The following is a 25,909-nucleotide window of genomic DNA, read 5'->3' as shown; positions in this document are numbered from 1 at the left end:
TATTTGAATGTTGTTGTTTTTTTGCTCTTTCATTACTTTATCAGGTGTTGTTTTATCGATTTATTTTGATTTTTTTTTTAAACCATATTTTTCTCTAATCCTCACTTTTTCCTCTCTGATCTTTCTCCTTTTGGACTGACCGGCCTTTTGTTGTTCCTGAGTGTCCTTCTCTTGTTTTGCCCTTTATATAAATAAACTAATCATTACTAATTGTGCTTTATTTGCATATATATATATACAATAAACAACACTAAGTGAAAAAAAATCCTAACTGTGCAATTTTTTCTTTCCATTAATCTCAAAGGAGGCTTGACGTAAAAGCAAAACACCTCCTAAATGACACCTAACGCTGGTTTTTGCTTGAATCCGTCCCCCCGCCGCCCACCAGCCCACAGACTGCACACCAAGCACACACCACTGTACAAATGGTATAGAACAGTTTATTAAATTTAGACTTATAAGAAGTCATCATATTCCAACGCACTCCAATCGCATGAAGCGCATTCGTAATAACACCAACCCAAAAAAGGATTGATCACGGCATCGGAACATAAATAAAGCAAATAAACATATTTACAATTCAACATGGCCGGAGGAAACGGGGGGGAAGAGTTTTGTGCGCGAGAAAACACGGAACTCCGCGTCCGGCCTGGAGAGGAAGTGGTCTGTCCCACCCGGACGGCGGGAGTGGACGGAGGAGAAACACGATTGGACGAAGCATGAAAACAACCTACTGCGTGAGTCACATGTTGTCGGTTCAAACACCTGACGACAGAATCAGTAACGCTGCTGTTTGCAGTATCAGTATCGGTACAAAGAGGACGAACTATTTACTAGCGGCGGTGGCTAAAGTCGTGGCCTTCGTCGTTACGAATCTCTCAGGTTTCTATAAAACAGAGGACAGAAAAAAATCCTTTCAGCTACCTTTATAGAACCCTGAATCCAATATTTAATCAAAATCGAGTATCAAACGTTGATTCTAGAAAAAAAGGCTTCGATTCACAGAGTTTTTTTTTTCACATTTTTACCGTTTGGAGGATTTGTCTGAACACAGAATTGATCGTTTTTGAGCCGAGCTGATAAACGGACGGACGTCGGTTTGAGACAGTCGATGCAAAAAAAAAAAACAAAAAAAAACACCCCTGCGGAATAATCAAAAAAACAAAAAAAAAAGATCCTTAGAAAAAGTACAATCATAGAAAGCAGTTTGTGTGACTCTCCCAGCACTTCTATCGCACATGACAGTCTATGTGGATCAACATCAGGTCCAGTTTCTCAACGGGAGAGCCGCCGACCTCGCCTGGACGACGGGGAGGTTGGAAAGAAAAAGAAATCAGGACAAAAAGTACACTTAACTGACTTTCAAATGGCACTCTGGTTCCTGCAGGTTCACCCTCCCCCCCCTCAAAAACAACCCCCCAAGAAAACCAACTAAACACTGAGAATAACGTCCAGAAGAGGTGACCGCATGTCGCGCTGTAACATTCAGCCATCCGGTAATGGCGTCTCCTCTTTGTTCCCTCTCTCACAGTTTCATCATCTTTCAGTCGCCTCGTGGAAAAGCCATTTACAAGCCTTACAGTATGTACACGCTTGATCTATCGTAAAGAGGAAAACAAAAAACAAAACAGGTATAAACAGGGTTATTTCTCCCCCTTTAGGTATGTACAGAGAGCAGAGAGGAGGTGTTAGAAAACAATGATTGAGCACCTCGGAGTTATCGTGTAAAATTTACACACAGGAAAAAAAAGAAAAAGAAAAAAAAAAAAAAACTGCGTCCAAGTACTGGCTTTAAGAAACTCACATTCACCCCTTCACTGTCCCTGTCGGGCACATAAAGACATGAGCATTCATCCAGAGGGGCTCGCAGGCCCCCTTCTAAAGGCAAGTCATATCTGATGGACTTCTCAATACGTCACCTTCTCTCGTTTAGTAAGAAACAGAAAGAAAAAAAAACAACAGATGGTCTCTTTTTTTTTTTTTTTTTTTGGTCTCCCAAATCAGGCATTATCGGGTGTCGGAACACCGTTTGGATGATCGAGCATCAAAGGCCCCTTCGGAGTGTCCTCTTGGTTTTGATACCTGAGGTGTAGCGTGACTGAGTGACTGAGTGAGTGGGTGAGTGGGTGAACACTGGCTGATTGGTGGGAGCGAAGCAGCATGTGGGGACCAGACGGGGGTGGAAGGTCGGAGCTGTGTGCTGTTTAGGACGATCACAGGTTTAAAAAGAAATAAACTAATCAAACGACTACTTGAGTCTGCGTTTAAAACGCCCGCTGATCCCCCTCCCATCTTGAGCCGAGTCTGGTCGTGAACGTTACGAAGCGAATTGAGAAGCAGGGCAGCATGGTGGTGAGTAACGGCATGTGTGTGTTTGTACCGAGCAGGAGGCACACGTGTCGCCTCCGCCGGCGTTTAAAGTGGTTTATCTGAGGCAGAGTGTGGCGGCGACGGCAGGGAGGGAAAACAGGGGCGGAGGTTGGGGGGGTTTCATCACATATTGCATGATGGGATTGTTTAGGTAGCGGAGGTCTGGCGCGAGGGCCGGCCCATGGAGGAGGCGCTGTAGGTGCGGGAGCGCTGCCTCATGGCCAGGCGGCACGGCAGCTCCAGCTCCTGGAAGAGGGGAGTCCCGGTGATGTCGACCGCCTCTGGACGCTCGCTGGGGCTCAGCGACAGCATGCTGCGCACCATGCTCAGCTGGAAGCACAAGAAAACACACACCGGATAGCGTTAGCACATTTCTATGGACCGAATTTTTGCATGTTTTTGACTTTATTTGTCTTCTTGCAATCTCTATTTATTATATGCTTTTATTACTTTTTAGACTACTCTTGGTTTCTGATGCCAGCTGTTTGGAACGATATTTCTTGTTTTTGTTTGTTTAACAGAGATGCACAGAGATTTGTCAAATAAAGAAACCTTGACTCTTGAATCATCATCCAGTAGTTTAGCTGCTTTGCTTCACATGAAGCGCAGGTGAAGTTGAATCTATTCATGAAGCACATGATGAAGAATAACAGGAGTTCACCAACTATGAGACGACTAAAGGACGAATCTGAACAAAAACATAAAAGTTTGTAGCGTTTAAAACCAGCCTCAGTGTTCGGCTGGAGTCCCCTCTGACTGATTGTTTTTACTGATTGTATTTGTTATCTCATACTGACGGACTTTCAGGTTTTATATTGTTGTATTATGTCGTTTATTTACTGCTCTGTGGTTGATCTTTTTCTGTACCCGCTTACAGACAACAGATGCTAATTAGCTGCTAGCTAACTCTGGTGTAACTCCTTTAAAGTCTGTGCCGTCCCTGCCCAAAAAAAGTAAGAGAATCAGGAAAAAAATATTATTTGCAACACAATAGAGGATGAAATCAGCTCTACATGATGTCTGTGAGGTGATGTGATCTTCAGGAGTGACTGAGAAGTTGCTAAAAGCTCGATTGCCTCCATGTTTGTGTCTGGATCTTAAAACGTTTAGAGCAGCGGTCCCCAACCACCGGGCCGCGGACCGGTACCGGAAAGAAAAAAAAAAGTTTAAATGTTTTATTTTTATTTCCAGCGCAGTCTACAGGGTGTTTTATTTTGAAAAAGTACTAGATCGTCTTCCCATCACTTCTGTCTGTGCTTGTTTCCTGCACTTGACTGTCAGTTTTCATGCTCTGCCGTTAAACGAAGCCGTCAGTCTAACCGCTGCCGAAATGTCTAAAAAAAACAAACGTCTCCAGAGAGCTTCTTTGGAAAGACTCAATGCTGAGACAGAAGAAAAAGTAAACACATATTTAGCAAGTCATTTTATTCGTTTGTGAAACTTTTTAATGGAAAAAAATATTGTTTTTTGTTACGTGTGCAATGATCGATCCGTAGAAAAGTTTCTTGGTCCGTAGTGCAAAAAAGGTTGGGGACCGCTGGTTTAGAGCATCTGGTTGGTCGACTTGAGTGCTCTAGCTGAAAAACTAAGAGTTTTGATAAACAGGGTGGTGTCAAACCTTTTAAGATCTTAAAAACAAACAGTAGAGGTTTAAAATGAATCCTGAGATGGACTGAAGTCAGCGGAGAGAGCTCGGTTCTGGCTGTTCACACACCATCAGCTGTTTTTTGTAACGGAGCGGGACTAGTGCATGTTGTGACTCAAGTAATAACAGAAATAATATGTGAAAAATATCCTCCAGAATAAACACAATCACAAAGTCTACATGCACAGAAATGCACACACACGATGCAACAGACCACAAGCGGTGAAGTGGTCTGGTGGGCTGAGCGGGCCAGTCGCAGAGTCACAGATTACGCTGCGGGATTATGATAATCTCATTACAAAGTAAACAGGTAAACAGGGTAATATAGCCGCCAGCACAACAATCCACAGCCTGACGCCTGCTGTGGTAGTTAAGGAGCACGTACGCAACATAAAAACAAAGCTAGCTCATAGGAGATCCCTGGATTTGTTGGGTTTCATGTAGAACTTTACCTCTAAATTAGTCAAGTTATTCTCTATAATTAGCTTTAATTTGTATATTGGTTAGAGGAAGTTTTGTAATTTAAAAAAGATGGGTCTTAGCTATATTATTATGTAAATTAGGTTATTCTGCAGGCTTCACAGCTACTTTTAGTAAAGTTTTAATCCCTAATATGTATTTTTTTCAGGTAAAATCACAACAAAAATAACCCAAATATTTAAACTTGTTCGATGAATTCATTAAGCTAATCAGAATTTTTGTACCAGAAAAAGTTTTGGCTTTATAAAGTAGAAATCTGAACATATAGATAATATTGTTATGAATGCAAATTACACATACAGATGCAAGAAAAATATAAGAGATAAGACAAAACTTTATTAATCTTTGTGCAAAGTTTGCTCAGAAAAAACTACATGGCAAACACAAAAGTCTAAAAAGTAAAAAAGCAGTAAGATATAGGTGAAATAGATGCTGAAATATAATAAATAAACTGCAGTAAGTCTGGACTAGATCCGTGTAAAGTAATGCTGGTAGTAACACTGAGGTATAATGAGGCTATTTGCATATCTGACTGTATATTCTGTTGTTTTGGAAGCAAAACGCGTCCTAATTGGATTATCTGAGCAGCTCGACTCATCGAGGGGATTAGGTCGGTGCGGACGGGTCATTTAAATCCGTCGTTATGAGAACCAACCCTCCGCGTGTGTGTCAGTTTGTGTGTGCGGCCACTAGGCGGCAGCAGACGACCACTCACCTCCTGCACGTTGTTCCTGGAGAAAACCTCTGGGAAGCACAGCGCTCGCACTTCTGTCAGCGTCTGGAAGAAGGACGTAAACACCTGTGAGCTCGCCGAGGGCTCATCAGCTCCTTTGTTACTAAGACAAAGACTTCACGCTTGATTGCTACCGAGGAGAAAGCACACGTATGTGCGTCTGCCGAGGAGGAAACTACTCCTGGAAGTGGTGCTACTGTAGGTGGCAACAGTGATCGTGTGTTATGTTTCCTCAACACTCAATAACAGAATAAAGTGAATAAAAGCAGAGACAGAAAGATAAAGAGGCTCAATAAACAGCAGCTGAAGCCAAACATGACATCATATTATTTCATTTCCTTTAAATGTCAACATGTGGACAGATTTGGAATTAATCGGACAAACAGAATCGGTTCTGAGTTTATAAAACTTCTAGCTGGGCTCATGTTTTATGTTTTATTTGATCCCTGTGAGGCTCAAGGCTATATTCTGAATCATTTCACTCCCTTTCCAGCTCTCATCTGTCATTAAAAGTGAAATCCACATGTGCTGTATCTTGTTTTGTTTTTCAGAACAGTCAAGGTTATCTAGATTTTCCATCATTTAATATGAATACACTTCCACTTTTGCTATATTAGCCTCTTTATACAACAAAAATAAGCATTTTTTATTATGAACTCATTGTGTTCTTACATGTATCTCACCACATAATGCTAAAAAAATAAAGATATGTTTTCATAATTGTACTTGAGATATTAGTTATATCAAAACCATGACTTAGAAACTGTGAAAAATCAGTAATTTAGTGCCTAAAAGTCAAATTCGTTTAAGTCATTGAAGCGTTAAAACTCGGTAGCCTACTTTCAGAGGTGGCAAATGTTTGATTAACATATCATAGCACAGACATGTTAATATGTATGCATTGCATAAATATTAACATATGTAGATATTAGCATGTCTGTGCGGTGACGAGTTCATGAGTAATTTAAAGCAGAGTAACGGATGAGGAGCTGAACTGTGATTGAATTTGATCTAAATTCAAATTATTTTCTTCTCGACATGAAACTAAAATTGTTGGAAAAGGTCAAGTCATGCGGTTTTATTTGATATGCGCCGCGCGTCGCCGCAATAAACACTCAGGGAGCAATTTAAGCGAGGAGAGGCGATGAGAAGTGGCTCTACGGGTTATCCTGGACCAGAAAATACAGACGAACATAACAACACTTTTGGGAATCAAGAGGAGAGAAAATAAAGAAAAATAAGGCGCGATGATGAGCGCATGTGTTTGCTGACTCACCCTCACTCGCTCCATCTGGGTCCTGAACGGATACAGCAGCTCAAACAGGATCAGACCCAGAGAGTAGATGTCCACTTTGTGAGAGTACGAGTTCCCAGAGAGCTGCGAGGACAAGGAGCTCAGGATTAATTCCTCTTTAAGACGCAGGAGACTCGAAGATTTCCGAGATGTTGAGATGAAAATCAACGCACCTGCTCAGGGCTCATGTAGAGCTTGGTGCCCACCTGGCCGGTGTGGCGGGTGAGGAGCGGGGCGGGCGTCAGGGCGCTCGGCTCGTCCTCGTCCTCCTCCTGGTCCATCGCCGTCACCAGGCCAAAGTCTCCCACCTTCACCACATCGTCCATGGTGAAGAAGATGTTGGAGGGCTGAGCAGGGCGGTGGTGGATTAAAACGACGATTTGAAACAATGCAAAAGCTGTACAGTCGTGCCTCGATAATCCAACACTAAATGTAAAACCTTCTCTTATGTCGGATAGCAAGGCTGTCGGATTGTCAAGACGGAGGTCGAGATACAAGGAGGGCTTGATGCTGGAAGGCTCATTTGTTGTTAATTATTGTTTATAAGAATAATAAATAATAACTCGTGTAATGTTAGAACACTACGGATCGCTGGATTTCACACCTAACTGACTGGTGCACTTGTGCACGTTCCGGCCACTTACACCCCGTCGTCGCGCACCCCCAGGGTGGAAGTAGCCGGAACACACAGGCAGTACTTGGCTGCTGATGCTAGTTTAGTTAGCGCTCACACTTCTGTTTCCACCATCGGTGGCGGTGGAGTGGCAAATTACCTCCATAAACACTGAGCATGCTCACTGCGTGTGACGTCGTCGTGTCCTCTTCTGCGCATGCGGGACACTTTTGGGTCGTATGAAGTTCACACAGCAGATCACATACAAGTCGCATTTAACTGGAAATGTGAACGAACTCACAGAAAACGAGATTTCACAAAAAAATTGAGCATTAAGTCCTGCAGTCTGAACGTAGCCAATCTGTGGGATTGTCCAGTCAGATAATACGCCGTTATCCTTATGTGTGACATAAAACATCATGTCAGAGTCAGAATCCAACGCTGTCGGTACGTTAAGGCTGTTTTTATGGGTTCCATTTGTTTTTCCTAAAAACCTGTCGGATAGCAAGGTTTAGGATTGTTAAGGGTCGGATTATCGAGTCACGACTGTAATCTAGTATATATGCTATGCAGCAGGACTGACACTGGGTTTAAACTGAGATGTCGGTGGTTTAACAAGGTCACGTCGTCCTCCTTGTGCAACAGTTATGGTGTTGATGTTTTGAATCTGTTGTACAATGAAAACTGAAGTGGATTTAAAAATTAGAGAAGTTTCCTGAAACTGCTCAGCCTCAAAACCAAACACATGAGAGCTAAAAGAATTAGTGACAGAAGTAGCTGACAGTAGATCAATATTCCACCTAACAGGCAGCTCACATCAAAAACACAGTAAACCACATGTATGGAGATGAAAAAAGGACAACTTTGCACCTCTGGAATGAGGATATATTAAGAATTTCAAAAATCTTTGAAGGACTGTTGGTGAATTTGTTGCATCATCCGTCTTTGTGCTGCACGCTTGCGTTCAACAAGTTTCAAATTTCCAAACAGAGACAACAACTGTGACTAAATCTAAGTTTAAGAGAAAGTTTGACGATCTAAAGCAAGTCAATACAAGCCTCTGTATGAGCTGAGAAGAGGTTCGTGTTTTCTTTTCTGCTGCAGTCTCAGCACCAGCATCAGGACTGTCTTTCACAGTTACTGTCAGCAGGAGATACGGTTAAATAATTAAGGTTACAAGCAGTTTCTGTGTTCACCTTGAGGTCCCTGTGCATGAGCCCCTTGCTGTGCAGGAAGTCGACGGCCTCGGCGATCTGGACGAAGATGTCCAGACACTGGTTGTGCTCCCTCTGCTCCGGCAGGCAGCGCTGAGCCATCCAGTCCTTCAGGTTCTCCTTCCTGCAGAGCTGCATCTGGATGTACAGATACACCTGGAGGACGGAGAGCAGCACTCAGTGTGTTGCAATCAGATGATTTGACTTGACCAATTAAGCAGGATGCAAAAAAAACGAACTATTTGTAATAAATTAAAGAAATTGAAAAACAAATTGAGAGCAATGCACTAAACATGCAGTAAAAACCACTGCAGGTGTTTCAAAAGCAGCTTGTTCCTTTATAGGATTTTACATTTTATGCCCAGTATCACCAATACAAACAAAACAAACAAAAAAAGAAGAAACATCCATTACAAGACCCAAAGTGTTTTTTTTTTCAAGGTTGGCTGATGGCTTTTTAATTTATTCAAGAATCAGATCAAGTGTGTTTTAACAAAAGTAGTACAAGTTCAGCTGTTTTCCCAAATGGTAGATTAAAATTAAATATTAAAATTCTGGCCTTAGATTCTTCTGATGTACAAAATGTGGATTAAACATTAAACTGTCTGTATTATTGAAGTCAATTAAAGTTAAAGCCGCTCCATTCTAAGTTCTTAATGACAGCAATAAAGATTCTGTTTAAACAGATTAAAACTGTTCCTCCAGTTTCAGAAGAACAAAGTGCAGAAATCATACAAATATGAGTGGATCATGAACCAACCTTTGGGGAAGGCTGGACCCTCTGTGTGGGCGGCGTCGTGGGCAGAGCCAGGGTGAGCGAGGTCGGCCGGGGAGGGGAGGACGACGAAGGCGGGACCGACTCCTGCCGCCGGGTGTGTGAGGAAGACGAGCTGTTCTTCTCAGTCGCCGTGCTGGGACTGGCGGCGCTGGAGTCGGTGTCGGCGTCGGCGTCCCGATCACAGCCCGAGTCCTCGAACACGATGTCGAAGGAGGAGGAGGTGCAGTCGCTGGGGCCCCGTGGCGGGCACAGCTCGAAGGAGTGGGGGGTGTCTGAGGCGTCAGGGTCGGCCTGGCTGTCCCGCTCCGACATCAGGCTGTCGTGGCCCAGCAGCGGCTGGAATGACAGGTCTCCGTCGTCCACGCCGAAGCTCACGGCACCTCCGCCGCCGCTGCTGGAGAGGAGGGCTCGGGCATCGACGGAGGCCGCCAGGACGTCGCCATCGGGCCCTGGGACCGGAGACACGGAGCTGGACACTGGGACCTTGACCGACAGCGCCTCCATGTGTTCCAGGAAGCTCATTGGCCAGTCAGTGGTGCTGGAAGAGGAAACGTTGTTGTCATCAGTACTGACAGAAACAAACAACAGTCACACAATCTCTATAAATGCAAGACAATGGTACAAATGTGCTCTAAATTAGAATAAAGTTGTAATTTGTAGTAAAACATTCCAGAAGAAGAGAAAGCTGTGATCATTTTCAGCTGCAAACCCCCTCATGTCTGTGTGTGTGCTTTAGAGAGAGGACAGAGTGCAGCAGCAACATCTGTTTTGTATACTCAATCCAAAGAGGAACACAAACCAGACGTTAAATTAACGTTAAAGCAGCACTGCACCTCGTATGAATCCAGCATCTACACCATGATGCGTCCATGTGAAACAGTTGCAGTAAATGAAATGTGAACTAAGACAAATTCACTATTTTTGGAGCATCACACAAAACAAAAAAGTTCTCGTTTTCCATGACTAATCTACACGAGAAGTCTGTCTGATGGAACATGCTTCTGGGAGTTTGTTTTGATTTCTAACTTTATTCACAGGGCGCACAGTTTGTTGACCTGCAGGATCCATGTGTGCAAAATGAGCCAAGAACTGTTGTGTGTGAACATTTCAGCTGCAGAAAACAGGATGTTCAACATAAGCCTTGTAGTTGTATTCATGAGCCGATAAATTAGTTTCAGCATTTAAATCTCTGCATGCAAAGTGCAAAGTCAGATCCGAATGCAATAAAAACAAGAAAAAAATAAAACTACTTTGGAGGCCTTTGCCAGCGTTACACCATAAGAGAAAGGCTCCAAACAGCTTTTGTCAGCTTTATGTAAATTATTTTCGATGCAGATGCAACAGCCTCCCCAGTTCTCCTGGAATGCAAAATTCTGCACAAACACACTTCATACATTCAAGTGTACACATTCAATTCCTGATTTTTCTCATATTGCACACAGCAGAACAATAAAATCCTTCCCAGTAGTGTGCAGCCCGACATTCATCTGCTTCATGTTAATCATCTCGCTAAGTTGCTAATTTGTCGTTCTATTAATCGCTGCATTTATTTTCATGTTGTGTCATTTCGTTTTGGGAGCACAAAAATTTCTTTTGGGAATAATAAAGTTCTGTCTTATCCCAACACGCATATCATTTTTCATCCTGTGACGTTCCACCAGCTGTGGGTGAAATGTGAAATCTGTGAGTTTCTACTCGTCAGGAATGTCTTTATTTTTCCGATGGGCAGCTTGGGTTTCTCTGGATGGCTGAACGCTGCAGGACTCCAGACCTCAGGCGGATCTGCTGCGTCCGACTTGCTGAGCTCCACAGGATGACGGGTTTAAAAACCCACCTGGCGTCTTTCAGCCACCTCTGGTCCATCTCCTCCTGCCAGCCCTCCGGGGGGCTCTCCTGCCAGGCGTTGAAGTAGCGGATAATCCCCGGGTGCTCCAGCTTTGCCAGGGCCTTCACCTCTCGCATCACCTTCTCGCGGGCCAGCTCCCTGAAAGAAGAAGAACTCAGCTTTAGGGTTTAACTTGGATTTACCACTTCTTTTTTATTTCTCAGCTTTCAAACCTGTCCAAGACTTGACAGTCTGAACAGAAATAATATGAAAAGAAGATATAAATTCCTAATCAAACGTTGCTGCTCTTTGTCCGTGTTCGTTAACACTGTGACTTTAATAGCATTAAGCTGGATTTGATGCACCAATGGTTCAATACGCACCTCAACAAAGACACCGGGTCTAAAAATAATTAATAGACTAGTTAGGTGCTGTGCAATGCGCCAGTCGACAACAGGGCTGAAATGAAAATACACGCTGAGCCGCTGCAGCTGAACACTAAATTTTCATGCTTGTCAGTCTAGATAAAAACACGCGGCTAATATTTGTTCCAAAATGTCAGTTATGCCTACGTGTGTTTTTTTTTTTTTCTGTGTTTACACAAGTAGGCTGCCGCTTATGTAACCCAGTTTAACGGCTTTAAAGGAAACCGAGATAAAGGAAGCGCTAATAGCCTCCAGCAAGGCAGTCTGGTGCAGCCGGCGAGGGGCACTACCTATTGGGCAGGCGGATCCTTTTGATGGCGTAGTTGCAGTCGTCCACTTTGTTGCGGGCTTCAAACACAACGCCGAACCCCCCGCGGCCAAGGCACTGCACCGGCTCGAAGTCTGTCAGGTACCTGCCGAGAGACGCTTTGGTTATCGTCGAGCAAAGAAGAGTCGCTTTCAGTGTTGTTGAGGCATGTTGTTGTAAAAAAAATAAAACAGGAAAATAATCAAAATTACATCATTTATCAGAGCAACGAAGGGTAAAAGCAGAATCGCCTGGATGCTGAACTTTGCAACTCAGCTGTGACGCACCGTTCAGTCCAGAAACTCAAATATTTCATCAAAATCACTTCAAAAATTCTGCAAAACTAAATAATTTACTCTAGCCAGACTCTATATTAAAGTGGCTCGGCTGGGACCCATTTATTCAACGTGCCTCGTTTAAAAATTCTGCAAAAACAAATGACTTACTCTAACTAGATTTTGCAAAAAAATAAAAATTCTGAACTTTTTTCTGTCACCACGAAAACCTTGAGTGACTCAGCTGCACCCGACAGTCGCATTAACAAAAAATCTGGAACTTTTTAAGTGACTGTGCTGAACTGCAGGCTGTGTTCACATAGAGGAGAGAGGTAATTAAAAATATAAAGTATGTAGAGTCACAGCTTTTAGTCCAAATCAAATGTTTATGAGCGAGAACGCCTGTGAGAACTGCTTGTAAATGCTGGTTCCTGGCTTTTAATTTTTTCCCTAAATAAATTATCAAACAAATTCCTTTTTCGTCTTTTTTATGCCGAGACAAGTGTTTTATCACCGAGATCCCTGTTAAAGACTAGAAACTAAATTCACTGTGCTCAAGGTGGCTTATTAAGGTGATTACAAAAGGAGGAATTACACGCAGCCAAATCCCTGCCGAGGCTGCGTGTGGTTTCGTGGTTGGCAGGTAACCAATGCGAGGCCAAGAAGCATCCAGAATTGACGCTGATATCAGAAGTATTTCTGGCTGTCTCTGGGCCTTGACTGAATATCAACCTAGAAAATGTGCCAAACTAGTAAGAAACATCTCAATTTAGCCGTTTTACATGTTTTTCTGGCAGCCTAACTTCCCGGCGCTAGTTTTACATACTCGACATCTCCGATTTCCATCATGCAAAAGTTCTCTTTTATCCTGTAAAGACTTAAAACTACTAAGTCTGCTGCTGAGTGAGACCCAGCCACTCTCATTTACGATCTCCTCCGCCCTGTCAAAGCATGCCTGCTCGGTCTCCTCTGGGGAACCGAGGGCTGTCTTATTAGGAAGTGTGTGGGCACATGTGATTCAGGCCTCGGTTCCTGATCTCCATCTCCCTCCTGACTCACGGCGGCCCTCAGCTGCTGCAACAGCCGCCGGTTTTATTTAAGGAAACTTCTTCGGCAACAGTAATTTGCATGGATCGCGGCAGCAGCAGCGGCGGCGGCGGTGGCTCTACGGGAGAAAATGACGGGTGGGGTGCTTGTCATTTTAGGGTGGATCAGAGGAGGAGGAATGTGGTGACAGCCAGAGGAGAAAAATGTGCAGTTTAATCAGATTTGTGCTGGCGAGAGCTGCATTATTCAGCTCACGGAGGTAAACAGGCAAACTCCATCGATCAGCCTGCGGGAGGTCGGTGGCAGCGCGTAAATTACGGCCGCTGATCATATTTACGACGTCCAAAAAACTTCTGACAATGTCCTGACAGTGATGTAATGCGACACCGGGACCCCGCGGCGGCAGATGCGTCCGGGCAGGGTGGGGTCTGCCGGGGAACAAGGTCATTTTCATTTGACGGCAAACAGCTGAGTTACCCAATCATGCACTACTACGACTCATATCTCCCATCTCTGCCTAGTCCTATCGAGGCAGGCTGGAAGACCACTGGTCACCATGGTAACAGTGCTGAATCTGTAGCTACACCTTGAAAGAGTGAGACTCGAATCTGACTTTTTTTTTTTTTTCTTTCTTACACACGAGTGAGAGGATGATAATTCCTGGCACAGCGGCGGCTGTTACGTGTAAGTTCTCCTGAGTCATGGCAAACATAATTCACGTGGGTCATGTTCCGCTCGGCGGCGTGGCGATCGCCTACCTGGACACATATTCGTTGGAACGGGTCTCCATGGCAACCGGCTCTTTGGATTCCACAACTTCAAGGTCAAACTTGCTGTCCGTCTGGCACTGTGTCTCCGACTCTTTCCGTTGCTTTGAGGGACAGAAGAAGGACAGAAAATGCAAAAGAAAAAAAAAGAAAATTAACCAAATTAAAGACTTGCTGAGGCTTTAACTCTCTGCACAAATGGAACCTGCAAGCGGGTTTAAAAGGCGTGTTATCTTTAATTAAAAAATTCCCCAAATCAGACCATTTATCAGAGCCGCAAACTGTAAAAACAGTCTGTGTGGTACCGAAACTAAATCTAAGCTCAGAATTGTGACATCGTGTACGCCTTAGTTAAAAACTCTGCAAAAATAAACAATTTGCACTGACAGGATTCTGTAAAAAGCAAAAAATTTTGCACATCTCGGTGCAACTGAGAAGCCCTGAGGGACTCAGCTGTGACTAACAGTTATGTGACAAAAATTCAGGAAGTTTTCGGCTGAACTGGGCTGAGCTGCAGGCTGTGTATTACACAGAGCGGATAGAAGACAAGGAGGCAAATTAAAAATGTAAGAACTAATTAAAAATAGAAGACTTAGACTTAGGCTTGATGATCCACACGAGAAACTGTTTTATCACAGTAGCAAGCACACAAAATAAAGAATTATATAATAATATACAAAAAATTAATTAATAAATAAAAAGTTAGTTAAAAAAAAATTAAAGTCAGCAGGAAAAAAAGCTTCTTTTTTTGCCAAGTACAGAAAGACAATAATAATAATTTAAAAAATGTAAGTAAAAAAGTAGTTAATATATTTAGAGTATGTAAAGTCACAATTTTCATTCCAGTGACGGGAACTCCTGTGGGATGCTCATTCCAGTTTATTTAAATTTTCACAAACTAATTAACTTCATATCTGTGGTAAAACTTTGTTGTACTGCAGCAAAGTCGTTTTGGAGTTTTTTTTCTTCTTCTAGTCACGTTTGTGCAGCTTTTGTAGAAGTGCAGGACTTCTTATGTCAGTGGAAAATGAGCCCACGATGAGTCAAAATGTAACAGGAGCAAAAATACTTGTGGTCGAGCGGTTTAAGAGAGTAGAGGCCTCAGTAAAAAGAAAAAAACAAGTCTCAGACCACAGAGGGTGAATGTTACACCCCAAGCGTGTTCTCTTACCCTCACATAGGCCACGGGAGCCGGAGGGTGGAAGAACTTGCGGACGATGTAGGTGGTGGCGACGATGCAGAAGACGATGGTGCCGAGGATCTCCTTCCACCAGGGCAGCAGCAGCACCGGGTCCTTCCTCCTGCGAGGGTCGCCGTCCACCCCGGTGCCCTTTATCACGCTGACGGCGCTGTCGCGTTTCTCCCGGTAGCGCTTGCCGTAGGGGAAGTAGTAGCCGTTGTCTGCAGCAAGACGGAGAACAGATCACTCAGCTGCGCCACATTTTATTGGTGCCTCTCACAGTGAACTAAGTGACTGTCCTCTCACCGTACGGATACTGGAGGATGGATAAGGCTCCGTTGCTGTATTCGTCGTGGGAGAACTTGTCGTTGCTCAGACACTTGTCAAACTCGTCGGAGCCGACCAGGGCCGGAGTCCGAGACGGAGAATCTGCGTCAAGGACAAGATGAATGAGCTCTTTGATCGCATTGGAAAAGGACGGATCAATATGGAGCAGCAACCTTATACTACGAGGAATTAAAGGCAAAGCTCTGGGCCACTGGGAGCTCGGGGATACACAGCGCTCATGTGACTTCAAATACTCCTCGGTTTACCTTTGTGCTTAAAACTACAAAGATGAAGGCAGTGTTTGGTCTCTTTGCCCATCAAAAATGTGAGCTCCTTTGGTGCAAACTTACGTATCAGAGGTTTCCATTTGACAGTGGGCAGTGGAATTATATCCTTTTCTGACCCAATGGCTTTGGTGGGGAACTTCCCAGTGATCCTGACTGAAGACTGGAGGTAGAGCTGTCCCTGGTACATCCCTGAGGAACCCGGGGAAAAGGATTTATCCACTATCTGAAGTACTTTAACATGCAACTCACAATCGGATTTATTGGTCAAGTATGTGACGGCATGCCAGGAATATGGCGTTTTCGTACACAAAACAAAACACGTAAGCATTTAAACGAGAACAGGTTGTGGAAGGAAAATAAGTGTTAAGCTACGATGTGCAAAGAGAAATGTGTGCAACAAAGCATGTTTAAAGTGAGGTTTAGTGCAAAAATACTGACACCTGTGGCACCCAAAATGGTCAGAAATTCCAAATAATGAGCCTAAACACTAGAAATAAACCCTAATGCAGCTGTGTGTGAGCTCACCGAGGTAAACACTGGACTCTGCAGCTCTCCGGGCCTTCTCCGGATCATCCTCCTCCTCCTCTTCATCAGTTTCGGACTGGTTGCTATAGCCGGTGTCGTCGAACAGGCTGATCGGCGTGACTTTGCCGCCTCCCACCAGCCAGGCCGAGGCGATGGGGGTGCAGAACTGCGCGACACAGACAAGACGAGATGAGTCGATGCGCTTCGCCGAAACAAATGGCGCAACAATCGATCGACACCTCACCTGACGCTCCCAGACCAGCTGCCCGCCAGGCTCGCTGCTGAAGGCCATGACCTTCCAGTCGGGAACAGACACTTTGATGACGAGGTCCAAATGGTGGTTTTGGTTCTGCTGGTTCTCCTTTTGCTCCCTCTCTCTGGGCTCGTCGGTGATGACCCGCTGACTCTCCTTCCAGGTTTCGCCGTTCACCACGTCTCCCTCCAGGAAGTTGATTCCAGGCTGCATCTCGGGGAGAAGTTTCAGCTCAAAGTTTCCGACACTGAAGTTCCACCTCGGGTTAGAAATAACAAAACACAAAGGAAAACAATATTTACTACTTCAATCAATAAAAGGACGTGTGGGAGTTTGTTTCATTTTCATATTTATGTTATATGTGTGTCTTATTGTACTGTACGACCATCAACAGCATCAATGTGTTTAAAAGGATAAAAATTCTACATATTTTCTTCCCATATTGTGCAAAAAAAGAATCCTCCACTGAATGACGGTAAAAACGGTCACGGTCTGTCAGAAGTGATGAATTAAAATGCCGCATTTTAATGAAGAATTTTCCACTGAACACATCACCAGTTGAACTCGAGCAACTCGGTTTATTGTATCTGATGGAGACAATAAATCTGCAGCAGGCTGCCTCTCTGCCCTCGTCGCTTCTCTAAAGATTATAGTTTAATGGCTCAGACGAGAAAATTCCGATAAAAAGTAAAGACCTCTGCCGACACTCACAAAAAGAACTATGATTAAGATTACGTTCGGTTCGCCGAGTAATGAACTCTACAAGACCTCTGGAGTCGCCCTGCTGCAGGTCTCAGCTATTTAAAGACAACATTTGGTTTTCTTTCTGACAGATAATGCGATGTAATTTAAAGTCAAGCTTTATTTCAATATTCACTGTGTAGTAGAGTTAAAACATGTAATGGAGCATTATCACATGAGACATCATTACAATTTTTATATTCTAAACTTATAGATATAAAATGTGTGCAACATGTATTTATTAAGTCCTTTTAAATCGAATTGAAGATAAACCAAGTATCACAAAAGCTGTGAAAGTTGTAAGATGCAAAAAATAAAGAAATGTCAGGAAATAGCAGGACCTTTCTGTAAACAATCTCACAGTCATTTCTGGCCCAGAAGCAGCGTCTAACTATTGCAGATTTTGCAATCAAGTTTGAAAAAGTGACTTAAAAAACCCCAGAAATCTTGGCTTAGACATATCCTAAACTGTACCCTTTGAGATTTGCACATATTGTTTTAAATTGTGATTTTAAATCTGTAAGTTAAGCTCGACTCTGTGGTATCTGGAACCAAGATGTCTGTTGCCTAGATGATGTTGTCAGTACCTCATGATCTGTTCTATATATATTAAACTGTCACTTACATTATGATATATAAAGCTGAGACAAAAGCAACAACTTAGTAAAATAAAATACCACCAATAAGGAAACAACAGGAACTTTCTGTAAATGTTAAAATAAGTACGTCATCCATAGCTCAGGAGCAGCATCTACCTATTGCAGATAAATATAATAAAATAAATATAAATAAATCTTGGGTCAGACACACTTTGCAACATTGAAGTCGATTAAATGCTCAGCCCTGTAACCTGTGCCATCTGGAATAAGGATGTTAGCAGCAGAAAGTCTCAGAAGGCATGTCACCAGGTCATGATCTGCTTTGTATGTATTAGATTGTCACCTAAAGTCTAAAACATATCAGACAGATCATGACTTGAATCCACTTCGTCTTTCATTTTTTGGCTCATCTGTGTATATTCAATACTAACAGGTAAAGATTTATTAATGTTACCCACAAGTGGTTGAAGGTTTAACCGACTTCGTTTAAAAACTCTGACAGAAAGTCAATCGGGTGTCTGTGATTCTTTCCTGAACTACCACACGAGATGCAGGACGCGCTCCGTGGCTCTGATTGACCGGCCGGCTGACTGACAGTGACGGATCGGCTGATTGAATGAAAACTCACTTCTCCATCCCTGATCGAGGCCTGATGGCTCTGACAGTCTTCTGAGTCCTCTGCAGCAGCAGAACATCCTCGGCCTCCACCTCGTCCTCCCCCCAGCGGCTGCAGCCCCCCGCCGAGCAGATGTAGCGGAGCTGAGCGGAGCAGCAGCAGGGGGGAAATTACAAAACGGGGTTAGTCTGGCGTGCAAGTCGGACGGGTTAACGCGTGGTTAAATTGATTAACATACGAACCTTGCCGGTGTAAGCCCCCAGGCCATAGGTAGTGAGGGATTTGCCCCCGACCAGAACTGTGTCCTCTCCGATGCGGTAGGACGACTCCAGCAGGGACTCCACGCTGAAAGGCACTGCCTCCATACTCTCCCTGTCCCGGTTCCACTGGAACAAGGCACCGTCCAGTGAAGGGATGACCATCTTATTGCCAAACACCTGCAAAAAACACAAATAAAGTTCACCCATTATTGCTAGTGGCCTCTTCTGTCACGTAATAATAAGCACAATAAAAACAAGAGCAAAATATAAGTACAAATACAGCAATGTAAGTGTAAAGAGTAGAAAGCAAAAAGTAGTTATGTGCTAAACATTTGTGTAGCAGCGAGGTAGATCGTAATATTGCAATATGTAAATGGATCCGTATATATTTCATTATATTTCAAAATGCCACATGGTGCTTCAATTTGTGTTTGTTTATATAAGTAAATTGATGCTTAAAAATTCCCCAGGCGGCCATAAATTAGGCATCTGATGCTCTAGCTGTCCCTGCTAATGTGCCATCTCACATATTCAAATACAACCTTGACCAACAGGTGAAAATCTAAGTGTTTATTTGAGGATGTGGCTAAGCCGAGGCAGTAAATGGCGATTTATTACATCGGAGCTATAAAATACATTAAATTAATAAAGCCATACCTGTGTGCAGCGACTTCAAAGTGTTTTACAAGCCGCTTATTAAATGTTTGCATAGCGCTCGTGAATGCAAATACTCCGGGCTGAGGGTAAACTTCTGGTGGAGCCACCCAGAGACGAGCTGCTGCTGCATAAACCCGCCATCACTTCAGCGTTTGTCAACCTGTGCAACACCGCGCAACGCTGTCCTTGGCAAAATATCGATTATGAATTTTTATTATTTCCGTCTGACGCAATGCAACTTCAACACTCGCAAACTGTCCTGGATGCTTCTAACTTAGTTGCAGACAGACAACAACACTTGCCCACGCTGCAGACTACGCCGGCCGACACACATCCGCCTCCACGGCAGCAGCAGCAGCTTCAGCCTCCGCACATTTTGGACTCCATCCACAGACTTGGGACCATTACGCAACCGAGAGCCCGAGTAATTAACCTGGATCCTGATAATAAAGTGTGGATGAAGTGTGTGTGTGTGTGTGTGTGTTCTCGCTAGGATGACATCATTGCACAAACCTGGCCTTAATCCTGATTTAACCTCCACAGCTTTAGCGCTTCAGGAGGAGGGCAATTGTTTTCTTTATTATATAAAGAATAACATCTAAAAAGCACAATTCATCTTTTGGGATGTCCAACTTGTGACTCACTTCTTTTCAACAAACAACAGCAGCTTTTGGACCAATTAGGCATCCCTTGTCTCGCAAAACCCCGTCAACAACCTTTAAAATCCTGTCAGAGTCTTAAAAAGTCAGCTTTGCGGCGGATTAGCCGACGTCCGGCAGGATGATTTACTAGAAAGCAGAGCAGGACAGGAGCAGGGGTGATGTCATCTTTTTGGAGGGAGATGGAGGGAGATGGAGGAGGAGGGAGGGATGATGGTTTGGACTCGAGATGAGGATAAATTTAGCATGTGAAAGGAGGAGGGGTTAACGGCCTGACCATCACATCACACCACGCCGGTGAGGCTGCCGGGGTGCAAAGAGGTTTACAGCAGAGGGGGGAAATTCTCAGAGAGTATGAGTCATCCTGCTGCTGATGCCTTAATCCATGTCTGAGATCGAGGCTCGTGTTCCAGCACCGGTCGGTCCACCTCCACGGTTCTGTTCTGCTGATTTCTGCACTGACTAATGGAGTACGATGTCATACAAAACTCCAGATCAGCAAGAAGTGACTTAAGTAAATTAATAGAGAACTTTTTAAAGGCCGTTTCCCTGGAAATTAAATTCAAGAAATCCATAAAGACAAATCTTTTCAACACTGCCGACAACTCACTGCAAATAATCTGGGACTTGCCAAGATTTAAAATCTTATTTTTAGACACAATAGATAATTTGGCTTGTTTTAAAAGTTATTTACTCATTTTTAGTCCTTGATTTTACAGTACAATCTTAAATTGAGCAGTAAAAATCTTATTTCAAGATTTCTTGTCAAGTAAAATTGACTTGCTGCATGGACGGATAATTTCACTGGTTTTAAGTCATTTTCTTCTCAAAGTTAGTGTTTATATCTTATATTTGGGCGACCCTTTTTTGCATTATTTTCATTTTTCTCTATGCTCCTTTCCCAGTATATTTTATTTATGTTTGTTTTGTTATTGTGTTCTTACCTACACTGTGAAGCGTCTTGAAAAGCGCTATAAAAGTATTATGTATAAGTATGTGTCATGTATTTTTTAAAGTATTTTTAATGTTTATTTTGTGATTGTTTTGTTGTGTGTTTCTTGGCCAGGTCGCCCTTGTGACAGAGGTTCCGATCTCAATGGGTCTTTTATCTGGTTAAATAAAGGTAAAATAAATGAAAAAAACCCCAACATATTATTGTTATTATTATTATTGAACTGTGCACGAGATTGAAGCAAAGTTACAAAAATGCAAATTAGCTAGCTGTTTGCAAAAACCTCAAAAAAGACAAAAACAAAACGTAGCATCTGTGGGAGAAAAGTTTGTTTGCATCATTTGTGATTTTTTTCCCCCCATTAACATATTTTTTTTTTTCTTTCTGATGTGACACTTCAAAATGAAAAATATGATACTGGGGATGCAGATTTCTACGCCGAATGATCGATTGTGTGTTCCTACAAAACTCCAGATCGTCAGGAAGCGGAGAAAATTTACGTAAATTAAGTGCATGCGGAACTTTTTCGGGTCTTGAATAACAACAGTCGCTGCTGCCAGGAAGACAACACCGTGTAACCGTGAGTGAGCCTGAAGCAAAGTTTTGAAATGCTAATTAGGCTCGCTAGCTGTTTGTAAACCGCCAGAAACCTTGAAGAGGTGGCAAACAAAACTTTGGGCATCCAATCTTGCATTTTTTAAAAATTTTGCCATTTCCATTCTGTTCTTTTCCGATGTGATACTTCAAAATGCGCATAAAAGCAGCTCAGTGAAACACGGCTATAGATGCAGCACAAAGTTATTTCATGCTGATTTCTATGTTTTCCTCCAAAAGTCAAGATCGGCAATAAATTAAGCAAATTTAAACGAATCACGCAGCTGTAACGCAGAACTTTTTATAAAGTCTTTCCCTCTTAAATAACACCAATAATCACTCTTTCCAGGAAGTAAAAACCAGCAGCCACGTCTCCATGTGACAGTGAAGCGAGAAAGTTTTAAAATGCAAATTATTTCCATTACGTGCTTTAAAGCGAATAAACTCGACAGCATGGTGTTGTCAGTAAAGGCTGTGTCACGCGCAGCTGCAATAAACTGATTAGAAGAAGCCAGAAGCAGAACTCGTTGTTGGGAAACCAGCAATTTTTATTCTTTTTTTAATCACGTGAGAAAAATTAAAGAGATGTTTTCAATCAGGAAACATGTAAATACTGTTTCCTGTATGCTGATAATCGCTCATGTTTGAAGCAAAGACGGTTACAGAAGCAGCGACAGCAGATCAGTCATGTGTGTTTAACGTTCGCGACGTCAAGACATGTTGGAAAAAGGCGGTTTTAGATAATGTGTATTCGCCGTCTTTGTCAAAAACCACCTTAAACACGTTAAGTAGTTATTTTTTTTCCACAATACTTCAAAATAACACATAAAAACCAGCTATGTAGTTAACTTAAAACTCACTGCAGCCTTAATTTGGTCTCCAGCATCCTGTAACATACTGAGAGATTCATCTGGAGCTAAACGTGTGAACTCCTTTTGGTGTAAATCTGATGAACGTGCACAAAAAATACTTTACCGAAACAGTAATTAGCTGTAGATGCAGCACATGGTTCTGTTTTAATACAGTTTCTAGGCTGACTGATGGATTCTGTTGTCCAACAAAACTCTGGTTCAGAAAGAAGTGAAGAAAAAGTTAAATAAATTCTGTTTTCAGGATATTTCTTCTGTAAATAAATAAAATATTAACAACCACCGACTGATACTCATTCCTGCCACAAAGGCAACACCAATGTTACCTCACTGTATTACATCACACAATAATAAGTGACTCATACAATCAATTTGACATTTTTGCCGCAGTGTGAACAGACAGAAAGTAATCATTTCCTGCTTTTACTTAAAACAAATTCACTCTGATGACAATTTTCAAGTTTCTATTCGACTAAAAGTTGCAGCTTTGCAGCACATTTAATCAAATCTAAGTGTTGCGCTGCGTTTCAAACTATTTCCTGCACGTCTTCAGTGTGTCTTATATTCAACGCTGCCTTCACTTCAGCTGTAAAAACTCTAAAACCTACTGAATGATTAACCGTTTCTCGGTCGTAACACAGCTTCAGCAGATTTTAAAGGCGTCAGATCTGGGCTCAGCATAGTTTCGATTACTTTATGAAGGCTTCGCGGCATGTGGGACGATTGAGTTCGTATTGTTTTCGTATTTTGATTGCTCTCGAACAGCTTAGCGATTGAAAACATCTAGAACACGGTGAAACTAAAAGTTGTTTACAGCTGATGGACTTGAACATTTGACTTTCCTGGCCTGCAGCAGCTGCCTGATACGACGGCTCGTTTTAAAAAATTCAAACTTCTATTACATGTCATTATTTATCCAGAGACAGCTGGACTCAGGTGAGATTTCTTTTTTAAAAAGGATCATAATAAATGAAAAAGTAAAAGACTGATTTGTGTGTGCCGTTACTTCTACACTCAATCCTCGCTGTACATTGATGGAACTGCATGTGTGATGGACATTTATTGGTTTCTGGATGAGCAGAACATCATCCAAAATACAAAACATATCCTCAGCAGACCCTGATTATGGGTCTGTTGGGTAAATCTGATCAATAAAATCTGTCAGTTTTCTGTAGCTGGATTAATGTTGCTTGGAAATTTGAAGGGGGAACAAAAAAAGGAAAGGGAAGGATCCGGAAACCCTTACATGCTTCCCTCGATCAAAGCAAATTAAAAAGGCATCCTTTGATGTCGCTGAATTGTCTGTGATCAATCGCCCACCCCCCTGATCCGTTTGTTTTCATGTCTTTGTCTTGTCTCTTGGTATAAAACGCTCTTTGTTTAGCCTTGTCTTTGCTTTCTGAAGGGATCTTGTTTTCTTTCATACTTCTGTAGGTGAAGATATTCAAGAACTGGGGTTTTATATATTTTTAAAGTGGGGCACTTTCACCTTTACTGGAAATGGCGAAGGAGTCTAACCGAGGAGTGAACCCCTTGAAGGCGTCTGAACCCAAACCTCTCTCCAAACCCAGACTTTGCATTTTTAAACTCGCGGAGTGTCATAAAATATTCAGGAGGAGCCTTTAACTTAAAAAAACACTCTAAATGATTTACAAAAAACTGCCTCCTCAGCACAATCGCATCTTTGTGTCTGTGTTCGGTGTGAATTTTAGGGGCCAATTAATCTTTAAGGAGTTGTAACCGAGACTCATTCAAGTCTTGCGGAATTGTTTTTTAAAAAAAGAAAAAGCTACCATTCACTTACTGGGAGATATTAATGTGTTAGCGGCGGGGAACATCCGCTCGGACTTGTTTTCACACCCTGCACGCTACATTCTGTTCGTTATCGCTGTTATTATCACGTCTTTATTGTTATATAAACGCTTTTATATAACTCATTGACGATGGAGGGATGAGCTCGACGACTATTTCGTGCCGCTAATCATGTCGTCATGTTCCTCCCTCGGGACACGGGGGGCTGCGCTGGTGGATGTGGAGGCGGCGGGGTGGGGGGTCGGACAGTTTGTCGCGTTGCTGCTTGACGCTCCAGCGACCCTGTCAAACAGCGTCACCCCTCAGCCACCGCCGCCGTGCCACTGTTGGCCCACAAGGCTACTTAAACGCACCGACGCGGCAAATCGGAGCAGGTGGAGGGAAAAAAGATGGTCCGCGTGGCTATTTTCACTTCCTGGGAGACTTATTGCTTGTCCCATTAAGCGCCGCCAGGAGATTCATCGCCGCGCCGCCATCAATCAAACCCTCCCGGTGATTCATTCATTCACATGCCAGCACAGAAGTGTGTGTCTATTGTCGTGGCCATGTGTGTATTGTGTGTTAAGTGATGACATCATCTCTGGTCTGAGGCATTACCTCACCTCCCTAATCACCCAACCTCCCCCCCACCCCTTGCTTCATCTTCATCCCTTTCGCCCCGCCCCCCTTCAGCATGAGTCACTCCACATTGACTCCCCCCCCCATACCACACACCCCCTTTAACACCCGGGAGCAACTCCAGGCTTTTTTTTTTTTTTGAAGTGATGGCTTCTTTTTCTGCAGACAATGCTGTTTGCTGTTGTCCCTCATTTCACCACACACAAGAAGAAGAAGTCACACTCTCTCCGCAGGATGCAGCAGGTGACTGGCTGCTTCCGCCCCGGCGAGTCGAGGCCAGCCAATAGTGCCGAGGCAGACCGATCCCCCCCCCTCCCCAGCTTCAACCAGCCTCTGATCACCGAGCAGACTGGTGTCTCAGGGACCGAGCGAGCGCCAATGAAACCGTTGCTAAGCGCTCGGCAAAGGCAGAGGTGATGGAGCTGCCCACCCCCCTCCGCAAAAAAAAAAAAGCATCCTAGGTTACTGAGGGCAGAGAGGGCAAGGCTGGATTTAAACTTACATAAAGTACACGGGCATTAAAAAAAAAAACAAACCCAGACATGCAAGACACATGCAGACGGATCATAACAAGTGACGTCACGCCGGGTCTCCGGGTTCACAGCTGACGGGCGTCTCTCTCCGTTCCGCTCTGTCAGTCAAATGAAAGCCAACAGGTGAAAAAAAAACACAACACAACAACAACGCACAAACAGACGCAGTCCGACGCGCACTAACAAGCAGACACACAGTCAGCATCCTCTGTCACAACAGCAGCACTCTGCAGGGTGACAGGTGGAAGTCTGCTTGTCTGTGAGTTTCTATGTCATTTCCTATGAAGTCTGGCACACTGGTGGCACATGATGGTACCCAGTTCTGCTGTTTATTACCTCCAACTACTTGTCAAATTTGAGGCCTACCGTCTGTTAATTGCAATAAAATATACAACAAAAACGAAGCATTAAACAGCAAGTGTTCTATAAAGTCAACAGCAGATGGTAACAAACTGATAGGGTAAAAAAAAATATTAAAAGAAGTATTTTATTGTATCTAAAATGTGAGTTTTCTAAGAATTATCACAATCAAATGTTGATTTAACCCTTAGATATTGTTCATATTTCATGCCTTCTTTATACTGTGAAGAATTCCTGTCAATAATTCCCTCATACTAAGTGTCTACATCAAATTTTAAACTCCAGATCTATCTA

General features: G+C 43.1%; 1 protein-coding gene across 1 annotated transcript in view; it reads right to left on the bottom strand.

The window, feature by feature from the left end:
* Positions 1 to 418: 418 nt before the first annotated feature.
* Positions 419 to 25,909, bottom strand: part of eif2ak3 (eukaryotic translation initiation factor 2-alpha kinase 3) — a 42,045-nt gene continuing 16,554 nt past the window's right edge. The window contains exons 3-18 of the mRNA XM_008283189.1: positions 18,544 to 18,738; positions 18,314 to 18,444; positions 16,337 to 16,604; positions 16,093 to 16,258; positions 15,631 to 15,756; positions 15,260 to 15,382; positions 14,945 to 15,174; positions 13,765 to 13,877; positions 11,668 to 11,790; positions 10,962 to 11,111; positions 9,110 to 9,665; positions 8,332 to 8,505; positions 6,696 to 6,869; positions 6,505 to 6,606; positions 5,211 to 5,273; positions 419 to 2,700 (exon numbers count right to left, since the gene is read on the bottom strand). Coding sequence (XP_008281411.1) covers positions 2,518 to 2,700; positions 5,211 to 5,273; positions 6,505 to 6,606; positions 6,696 to 6,869; positions 8,332 to 8,505; positions 9,110 to 9,665; positions 10,962 to 11,111; positions 11,668 to 11,790; positions 13,765 to 13,877; positions 14,945 to 15,174; positions 15,260 to 15,382; positions 15,631 to 15,756; positions 16,093 to 16,258; positions 16,337 to 16,604; positions 18,314 to 18,444; positions 18,544 to 18,738 — 2,877 coding nt within the window. The 3' untranslated portion in view covers positions 419 to 2,517. The remainder of the gene's footprint in view (positions 2,701 to 5,210; positions 5,274 to 6,504; positions 6,607 to 6,695; positions 6,870 to 8,331; positions 8,506 to 9,109; positions 9,666 to 10,961; positions 11,112 to 11,667; positions 11,791 to 13,764; positions 13,878 to 14,944; positions 15,175 to 15,259; positions 15,383 to 15,630; positions 15,757 to 16,092; positions 16,259 to 16,336; positions 16,605 to 18,313; positions 18,445 to 18,543; positions 18,739 to 25,909) is intronic.

Source organism: Stegastes partitus, unplaced genomic scaffold, assembly GCF_000690725.1.
Source record: "Stegastes partitus isolate 25-593 unplaced genomic scaffold, Stegastes_partitus-1.0.2 Scaffold301, whole genome shotgun sequence".
In the NCBI taxonomy this organism is placed as follows: domain Eukaryota; kingdom Metazoa; phylum Chordata; class Actinopteri; family Pomacentridae; genus Stegastes; species Stegastes partitus.
Note: the sequence above shows the minus strand (reverse complement) of the source record. Positions and strands in the feature narration are given on the sequence as shown.